This window comes from Poromitra crassiceps (genome assembly GCF_964638095.1).
Source record: "Poromitra crassiceps genome assembly, chromosome: 2".
Taxonomy (NCBI): domain Eukaryota; kingdom Metazoa; phylum Chordata; class Actinopteri; order Beryciformes; family Melamphaidae; genus Poromitra; species Poromitra crassiceps.
In genome coordinates, this window is record NC_139624.1 from 87,494,576 (window position 1) to 87,505,070 (window position 10,495).

At 45.7% G+C, this 10,495-nt stretch overlaps 1 protein-coding gene across 1 annotated transcript in view; it reads right to left on the reverse strand.

The window, feature by feature from the left end:
- cacnb2a (calcium channel, voltage-dependent, beta 2a) overlaps positions 1-7,877 on the reverse strand; it is a gene marked incomplete at its 5' end in the record, with an annotated part of 113,822 nt that extends 105,945 nt beyond the window's left edge. The window contains 2 exons of the mRNA XM_083657915.1: positions 6,389-6,481; positions 7,797-7,877. Of these exons, the coding sequence (XP_083514041.1) occupies positions 6,389-6,481; positions 7,797-7,877 (174 nt within the window). The remainder of the gene's footprint in view (positions 1-6,388; positions 6,482-7,796) is intronic.
- Between the last annotated feature and the right edge of the window lie 2,618 nt (positions 7,878-10,495).

Genomic DNA, 10,495 nt, shown 5'->3' on the forward strand with positions numbered 1-10,495 from the left:
AGTTCATACGGAACTCGGAAAAACTGCTTTTAACTACTGTGCACCTCATACATGGAACACCATTCAACAAACACTAAAACTCAATACCCTGGTATCTTTCGGTCAGTTTAAATCTCTGATCACCAACCATTCCACCACCATAACCTGCACTTGTTTTGATTGACTGTACACACTTTATATTTTTTTACCATTTATTATGTTTGCATTTTGTACATTTACTGTATTTATATGTATGTACTTCTTTACTCGACATCATTGCAAATGAGGCTTGTCCTCAATGAATTTTCGAGTTTAAAGGGGGACTAACCCCCTAGATATGTATTAGAACAGTGATTTGAAAATACCTATGGAAAAAACCAAGAAATGACATATGCTCTTGTCTATACTGGACTCTTTGGCTGTGTTGAAGTCCAGATTTTTTTTCGGAAATCGACGCCATTACAGTTTGCCTATTGCCTCAAAAATAATTTATTTGAGAGGGGCCATATCTGTATAATTATCAACAACTAGCCAACGCTGGTGGCCTGTTTGGAAAGAGCTTTGCTCAAAATGGTTGAACGTTATATCAATTTGGTAATTCAGTGGCGAACTAGAAATTTAATTATTTTTCTGCATGTAACTCTATGGCAGTGTGTTCAACTACGTTACGAGAGCAAAGTGGCATGGGCTCGTTACAGCAGCACACCGCACAATACGACAAACCCCCCGTTCTGGGGTAACACAATGCGAGATTTCTCTACGTCATTCCCTCGTCCAAGTTGCCATATAGTCCCTTTTTCATTTTAGTTTGGGGGCTTTTCGTGATTCTTGTTAAAAGTTGTGCAAAAGTTTTTTCCTCTCAGCGCAGTGCAGGCTGCCTGCGCCTCCTCCCTCCTGCCAGACCCCGGCTGGGGAAACAGCCTGCTGCATGCATGGGGCGCTTGTAACCTCACGGAGCAACAAACAAACAGACAGAAATAGCTGGTGTGCGATTTAGAGAATACAGTCTGAGATTGGGTACAGGATTGAGGGAATCCCGCATCTGTTTGCGAAGGTGCGACTGGACAGGACGCTTTTCACAGACAGGCACAGTAGTCGGAGCGAGGCGAGTGTCTCTCAGGGCACAGCTGCAGATCTTTCCTCCTCCCGTTCCGCGCATTCAGTCTGTCCAAAATCATTACCGATATAATCTCAGTAGGAGGGATGCAGGGAAATGATAGTAGCCGATGTGTTTAGAGAAGCTTTGTCACGTTGTCACGTCGTAGTATAGCGTTATATTTTACATGTGCGCTAAACTGCGACCATATTTGTTTGCGGAAATATCAGACTGCTCTCTCTACTCTCAGAGCACAGAGAGCTCTGCTCTGCTGCGCGCGCCCGCGGAGCTTGGAGCTAGTGCATGAGGTTTACAGTACGACTCTCTCCCGCATGCCTGGGCTGGAGACAGGCCAGCTGCTTCCAACTCGGACTGATAATATATACATCATCATTCGAGCTTATTCGGGTAAGATATTAATAAAGTAGTGACACATTCAGCGGGAAACTAACTATAATTAAGACATGTGCCAACTTTGACAACGTTTGGTTCAGTATTTTAAGAGCAAACTTCAATAAGAATAGGCTTGGAGTTCTGAGGAGCCGAAATGGTACAGAGGGGGTAGGGGAGTAATTATCTTGAAATCCCATCGTCTTTGGGGGCACTGTGACGTCAGTGTGCCCCTAATCTCCCATTCATTTGAGAAAAAAAAAAAAAGCAGTGTTCGACCCGTAGAGGGCGCTTATGCCAGTTATGCTGCTGAAAAATGATACAAATGGTAAAATGGCAACAGTTTGGTGTCAAATGTGGAAATTCTGACCAGAATTCTTCACACATCACCCCCAAAGTCATATATATTGGTTAAAAGCTGAAAAAAAGTGTTTTGGAGGTTAGTTCTCCTTTAAATAAAGATTGAATGAATTTGTGATGGGTATGTATCATGATTTTTTTACATTTTAGAGACTAAATGATGAATTGAGGAAAAAAAGATAGGTTAAACGATAATGAAAGCAACTTTGCAGTCCTATCCATGATCTGTGATGCAGTTATAGGCTGTAGCTCTGCCTGTCTCCCTGCAGAGCAGTGTTGAGCTGACGTTAGAGAGTGACCTCGCTCCTCCCACAGCTGAGCACTCGGGTCTCGTCTGGACCTCTGCTCGTCCCTCCTCCACACTGCAAAACAAACCGCTGGGCACCGGGCCAGAACTACACACTTCACCTCTCTCTCTCCTGCTTTCTCTCTCTCTCTCTCTACCGCCTCTCTGTCTGCCCTCTCTCCTCCCTCTCCCTATAAGAGCATGAGTCATATGTTTTTTTGAGTGTGTTTATGACGCCGGGAGCTGCGATGGATCGATCGCACCGTCACCCCGACGAGCCTCTCATGTTCTGACGACGCCCACAGGAATGCGAGGACTCTGAGTCACGAACGCAACAGGTCAGACAGGAGGGAGACAACACGCCAAGCAGCATTTCTTGTTAGGAAAACAGCACCTCCGGCTGCTTGTGAACAGAGGAGAGAAATGATTGTGATAAAATAACGCAAACAGAACGACAGGTTGATGAATAGGCGGTGAAATCCCATATTAGTTAGTTTAACGATTTAAACATTACGCCCTCATTCTTCAGTGAAAAGTGAAAATAATCACAGGCGGTGAGATTGAGCACGAGGGAGAGGAAAAATAAGGTCAGACAAAAAGTGCTGTTATGATAAAGCAATTCACAAAGAGTATTTACATTAGTATCCAAACAGAGGAGGAGTTACTGGAAGGTCTGCTATTTCTGGGGCCCTCTTACAGCAAACATCTAAAAGAAGATATTTGTGCACTACATGCTGGGGCCTCGCTGACCCTGAAACAGTACCACTCCTCCACCCCCCCACCCCCCACCCCTCTCTCTCACTTTCACCCCCCCCCCCACCCCTCCCCTCTCTCTCACTTTCACCACCCCCTTGTTTCTGTACAGAGTGCCAAAGTCACGCCCTCTTCCTCATTCATTTTACTTGGTCAAACCATAGACATAAATAATATGGACGTAGCTATCCCATTAAAATTCTTCTCCCTGGCGGAGTTCAAACGTTGGCCGTCACCATCTTGATTTTTCATCAGCAGAGTGAGAGGGAATGGGTTGAGTCCTTCCACACCTCACGTGAGATGGGAGTTTCCCAGAGCCGCAGCTCCGCCTGCTATTGGTCCATGATCGGCAAGCTGCACGATCACTGGACAGGCGATCTGTCAATCACCCCTTTTCTATCATCTATTTTACTCCAAACGGGCGAGTTATATAAAAAATGACCGCCCCACAGTTGTTATGAAAAGGTGAAATTAGCTATATAGACCAAAACTGTGTTTCGGTCCAGGCTGTAAAGATGTTTAATTACTGTTACAAAGTGGGGCATTTTAACAGGAACGACGGGACTTCTGAGTCCTGCCTCAAGTGGCCATTCGAGGAATCACAGCTTAAACAAAGACCTCCGCATCTTCAGGGGAAAGGGGGGGTGGGCTTGCCCACTGGGTCAAACCAAGCGATTCAGCTATATTCAGAGATCAGTAGAGACCATAGAACATTCCACTCAGACCCCCCCCCCCACCCCCCCCCCACACACACACGAAGTTTTGATTGGAGTGACATGTTCTATGGGCTCTCCTCATTCTGAATATAGCTGAATCGCTGATTTGACCCAGTATAGAGCTTATTCGCTAACCCTGGACAGCACCATATTGTTGACATACCGTCCTGTGCGCACAGCGCTGCTGCAGCTGACAACTAGTAACAGCCTTATTGTCATTTCTGTTCCATTACAAAATAGCGAGGGCAATGCCAGCGATAAAAACCTCACAGTTGTTGTTTGTTTGTATGCTGTCGTTAATGCCTGTAATAACAAACAAAAGAAAAAACGAGGTGAACAGACTTTGCTGTGAGCAGCTGTCAGAAAGTTTCACCTGTCTCTCCCAACTATCCACACATCTCCTGTGCTGCTGACGTATCCTCAGTCTCGCTCCCTTCACGTCTGTGGACGGTAGAGATAGAAACAAACCACGGGGACTTTATTTGCTGTCATTACTACAGCCATGTATAACGCAGGTCACCATCCGAACACAACACGAACGATAGAGGTAACGCTAACGGCGGCTAGCTTCCTATAAACTATACTCTTACACTTGAGAGCTGCAGCGCTATGTCAAGAACTTACGTCAATCGAATAAAGTCTATAGTCTCGCTTGCATCTCCACACTTCGTTTCACGCTGTACCAGCGCAGGAGAGAGTCTGGCTCAACTCACTCTCATTCTGGTATAGCGGGGGGGAAATGCTCTGTTATCTTCACAACCATCCACCAAAGGTACCAAGCAGGCCTGCTTTATTGCACAATGCAAATCTTTATCAAAACGTGCCTCTTTCAGCGTGTAGGTTGTCAGCTTGATAGCTCGCGTTGTTGTTTCACAGCAGCGGAGGCATTTGAGAGTGGTAACATGCAGGGAGTGGAATGGGATTTCCCTTCGGTCCGAATGAAATGGTCGGAGCCAATGGCAGAGCTTATAGCCACAGCCTGCTTCCATTGAGTCAGACTAGACCCAGTAGAACTCTTTTTATAAGGATTTTTCTAAACGTCTATGGAAAATGAATGGCGGAGGAAATCCCTTAGGTCCCATGCTGAACCCGGAAGAGGGCGTGACTTTGGCACTATACAGGCTGTGTTGCGGATAGATGCTCTCTGTCAGGCTAATTGTGTTTGTCTGTGATGACTCAGCCTAGTGGAGGCAGAGGGGAAACTGAGTCAGACTAGTGGAGGCAGAGGGGAAACTGAGTCAGACTAGTGGAGGCAGAGAGGAAACTGAGTCAGACTAGTGGAGGCAGAGGAAACTGAGTCAGACTAGTGGAGACAGAGAGGAAACTGAGTCAGACTAGTGGAGGCAGAGAGGAAACTGAGTCAGACTAGTGGAGGCAGAGAGGAAACTGAGTCAGACTAGTGGAGGCAGAGAGGAAACTGACTCAGACTAGTGGAGGCAGAGAGGAAACTGACTCAGACTAGTGGAGGCAGAGAGGAAACTGACTCAGCCTAGTGGAGGCAGAGGGGAAACCGCTCGCCTTGCCCTAACCGGAACCCGGACCGGACTGTGGGAACGGACACCAGCTCCCATGGGTGGCAGCTGGGCAGATCAGGCACGACTGAGCAGACCCTTATTAAGCGGACGCTGCTGCTGAGCTGCAACAACGACGAGGACCACCACGGCCTGGAAGTAGTGACAGCAGGGCCGAGAGGTGCCATACTGCTCCCATCCACTCTGCTTCCCCCTGCCGCCGTGCCAAAGACCAGGCGAGACGTGCCTCCTCCAAAAAAGGCAGAAACATCTCGGCAGGGGCGCCCATCCTTAACCCGGCCCGTCCTGTCCTTGCAGGTCTGCTCAACAAAGAGCAGACGTGTGGAGTGTGTGTATCTCGCAGCGTCTGCTTTATAACAGGCCGCCGTGCAGCCACGCTCCAGCCGCTCAGAGGAGATGCCTCCACTTTAGCGGGATGGTTAACATGCTGTACCCAGCTCTGTTTACACTGCGCTTTCTCTGCTGCATCATCTCATCGCTGATGGATGATGATGACTGAAGCTGCATGCTCTCTTATGCCAGTTTGCATTTGCGCACGCGCACTCGTGCACGCACGCAACCACCCACCCACGCACGCACAGACACAGAGACACAGAGACACAGAGACACAGAGACGACACACACACACACACACACACACACACACACACACACACATACACACACACACACACACACACACACACACACACACACACACACACACACTTACTGTAAGTGGTGCATTCCTAAATGTAGTCATTACAACCAGGAAATAATTGGATTATTCTTGGTAAGAGCCTTATTTGGCATACTGTAAGTGCACACAGGATGGTCATAACACCAGTGGTTTTCAAAGTGGGGTCCAGGGCCCCCCAGGGGTCCTTAAGGTTGTTCCAGGGGGTCCCGAGCAAAGAGGGGAATAATTTATTTTCACTATAATTCCATCCATAAGTAATGACAGAATGTGTCATTATTTTGGTCATGATTTTCATACACTTTCTATAATAAAACATCTAGATGCAAAAGATCTTATCAGATGGGGGACCCTGGGACAAAATCTTATCAAATGGAGGTCCGTAGTCTAATTTGTGTCACTTTAGGGGTCTTTGACGTGAAAAGGTTTGGGAACCACTGAGTCAGAGACTGTACATTTTCTCCACACACTATTTCCGTTCATACCTCATCCATATGGTCCACACAGACACTCCTTCAGTGGCAGAATTAACATTTGAGAGGTGTTGAGGAAAAGATGAAATGTTTGAATTCAAACTGAGCTCCACATCAGCCTCCTTACCTGCCGGACCAGGCTGTTGGTTGTGGTGTCGGAGGAGGTGCTGCCATCCGAACCTTTAAATCGGCCTTTTCTTCGTGCTCCTTTGCTTTGAGACTTCAGAGAAGGGGGGGGGGGGGGGGGAGGGGGCGAGAAGGTGAAGTGGTTTGTAAGTGATAAAAAGAACACTATACTATGGATATACAGCCATATAGCAGCACTGTTACCTTATAGAAAACCTCGCAGTCAGTTAAGTTACTGCAGTATTATATTTGAACTATAGTCATAAAATGATATGTGATTATGTGGGTGGTCTCTAATATGCAAGTTGTACTCTGATATGATGGGGGTCTGGAAAACCAATGCACTGAGCTGAGGTACGCCTACACAGTATGTGTTGCTAGTAGCAACTGAAAAACACAAATTCATTTCAAATCTGCCTTTTATTCCAACCCAATCCCCTGGGACATGTAAATTAAGCATATAAAAGGAGAGCTATTCTGACTGTTTCTTAGGAACCAATTTGCAGAGCCATTTGTGAGCAGCCAGCAGAGAGTCTGTGAGTCCTTTAAGGAGAAACAGGTTGACGTTTAATTAACCTCAGCAAGCCAAACAGCCCTAATAGAAATAACAGAAGAGATGTTGAGCAAAGTCCAGTCTTGTGTCATATTATAAAAGTGTAAAAATACACATTTGAGTAGTCGGCTAAACAGAATTGGCTTATGTGTGCTGGCATGAGGTGTGCAGGCAGATATTGATGATGATGAGCACATGCATGGGCTTAAATAGGCCTATTTCAACTGGAAATAAAAAAAAACTCAAGAGAAATTTCACCTATATGTTTAACCTAACCTATACTGTATGGAAAAGAGGTACAGAGTTTGGAAGTTGGAAATATAAGATTGTGTCTGGGTCACAGTCTGGGTGGAGTGCAGTGAGATATTGATTATCATTTTGACAAACAATCTGGCAAAACTGATATGCTTTATATTCGTACACAAATATTTAACACCCCCCCCCCCCCCCCCCCCCCCCCCCCCCCCCCCACACACACACACACACACACCCCACAAGCAGCCAGTCACAAATGATAAAGAATGTAATGAGGGTAACTCAAGTTTGATTGAGGAAAAGTCAGATAGGTTGAACCAGAGCAATACATTTGGGTTGACCATCATGGGTTGAACTCGTTGAACCTCACTCAACCTTGTCCCAAGCTCAGGGTGTGTGACGCCCTCTTGCCAATCAGCGCCCTCGTGCGTCCATTAAAACTTGTACTGTGTGTAGGTGTAACGAGGTAATTACCTGCAGGTATAAGCTTAATTTCACCCATTTACAGTGCAGTTTCGTTTCTTAATACATTTTAGCATTCATAAAACGTGTTAAAATGCTCTAGATGTTGGTTGATGATCGGTTTAATTAATTGACTTACTTGTAAAATGGGATTTTCAAGCGAGTCCATGTGCTTGTCCAGACGTGTTGCTCTGCTCTTCGGGATGTTATTCAGGACCATCACAGCCCGTCGTGCTAGCAGCAGCAGATATTCGGCTTGGACACGTGTTCTCGGGCTGCTGTGTCCAGGAGGAAAGGTAGGCTGACGTTAACGTTACTGAAGAACATTTCAGCCAAGTCACAAAGTCATGTCAAGCTTCCATAGCAGACTAGCTACTGTAGTTGAAGGCTGGTGAATGACGGAGACGAGGCGCGCGGCGCGGTGCAAGTTTGAGACAGAAGACTTGAGTAGGAGGAGCAGCCTGTGCGAAAATGGTTTTCTTCTTCTGATGGTGATGGTGATGATGATGATGATGATGGTGGTGGTGGTGGTGGTGGTGGTGGTGGTGGTGATTTGAGCTGAAGACTAGCCTGCTGTCTGTCTGCCACTCTGCCACACAGAGAATTCCTCCTCATCTGAGCGCCTCAGTCCTCCTACACCGCTCCACATGTCGTCCCCCTATGGTCGTCACACAGCAAAGACCAGAGGTTAATTGGTTAATTGGTTAATTTAAGCAAGTAGCCTACTAGTAGCTTCACTGGGGCTGGGGGGGGGGGGGGGGGGCAGTATTAAAACGTTACCTAATAGTAGCCTAGGGCTAGGCTATAGGTTCTAAAAAAAAATCGTAATTTTCCTTTGAACAAGTAGCAAAAAACAAACAAACGAACAAACAAACAAAAAAAACAGTAGCCCTTGGTTCTCAAAGTGGGGTCCGAGGACCCCCAGGGGTCCTGAGGGGTTCCAGGGTGTCCCCAGCAAAAAGGAGAATAATTTATTTTCACTATAATAACCTCCATAAAGTAACACAATGAAAGAATGTATGACTATGGGTTTCATAGACTTTCTGCAGCCTAATGAATCTTCCTATCAGATGGGACCCTGGGACAAAATCTTATCATATGGGGGTCCGTGGTCTAATTTGTGTCAGTTTTGGGGTCCTTGGCATGAAAAAGTTTGAGAACACTGAGCTCGGCTTTAATTTCTTGCCAATCAACTTGTTGAATCAAGCAGCAATGCCTCTTACCTTCAAGACTTCATCTGTCTCAAACCTTTTGAACAAGGTACGCTGTATTGGAAAATTTAAATAAGTGTAATTATTTCAGCCTGATCTCGAGTCAGGCTGATTTTGCCCCCCACTTGCTATAATGTAGAATAGATTTTAAGACTCACTAATATACCGTAGGCTAGCTAGATGACGTGTTAAATTGACATTTTTGCAGTCATAAAAAAAACTAATTATTGGAATGTACAGCCTATATAAAGTGGAAAGTATTGCCAATCAAATTAAATTGATAGGACATGGCCTGTTGATTTTGACTTTACTGATGCTTCAGGATTTAAGCAAAGTTATTTTTCAAGAGAACCTGACTGTAGACCCAGGCTGGCCTCCTTTGGCTAAGTGTATGAATGGATTTATGCAAGACACATATTTTGCCAGACAGAATTTTTTTTTAAATCAGCCTGGCTGTATTGGCTGTATCAGATTTTTTTGTGCTACAACGTAACGTTACAGTGTTACATAGTGTATATCCAGTGAGATGAGATCTCACCTGGTCCTGCTGGATCTGTGTACCCCATCCACTGACTCTCTCTTGTAGTACCAGCAGTCTGACTGAAGATCTGAAGTTTTGTTATTCATCATTGCCCTCTAGTGGTTTCACTTGCTTTGACAATGCCACGAGAGACTAAGCAGGCTGCACAGTTTCAGAGCACCTTGCCCTTCCATCTTTCTAGTCTCACTGAGCAGCCAGTTTCAAACACCCCATTTCAGAAATAATACAGATTCAGAAATTGAGCTAAACTCAAGATTCTTGCGTTCCAGAAAGGAATATTGCTTTATTTGGGCATTTCTCTTACAAGTTGTATGCAGTAGGGACAAAAATGAGAACATGCACCTCTAAAAATGTCCCAATGACCCTAATGTGACCCTATGGTTTTGCATCTGAGGTGCTTTCAGACCAAACAGTTCTGGACTAGTCCCTGAGAGGAACTGCCTGCTGGGGAGGTTCCCCGAGAACGACATACCTTCAAGGCCTTTTTTCTGTTCGCATTCGCACCACCAATAGGAACCATAGGAACACTATGGTACACTGAAGCACGGCTACTAGTAGCTTCACAGCAAAGTAAGAGATCACGGGGGATTGATACTACCTTGGCTAACAATTAGATAGCTAACGTTAACGTTAGCGCAAAAAAAGGCAAGTTAACGTTAGTGATGATTTTACTGCCTCTGGGCAGTTCTAGAAGTTCGACCAATCAAGTACTTACGTCTGGACCACTAAAGGTTCCTCTTGTGCTGGGAAAGTAGGCTACCTACCCTGATAACTGAAGGAGCTAAAAAATAAGTCCCTCAAAATGGCATTCTAAGAACAACTATGGTTTCCAGTTCCTGCGGTGCAAACACAACAAAAAGAGGAGAGTTCCTCCAACTGTTCCTAGAACTATTAAAAAGTTCCTGCACCTCATCATAGGACCAATAACAACAGGTGCAAAGGGTAGTTTTCAGCGTCATGATCAAAGGGAAAACATGGTTGCCATTTCCCATTGTGTGTCCTGGTGACCTGGTGGCTGAACTCTTCTGCTGAGCAAGTGAGGATGGCTGTGGATCATACGGAGCGAGCTCCTTCACACCGACACAG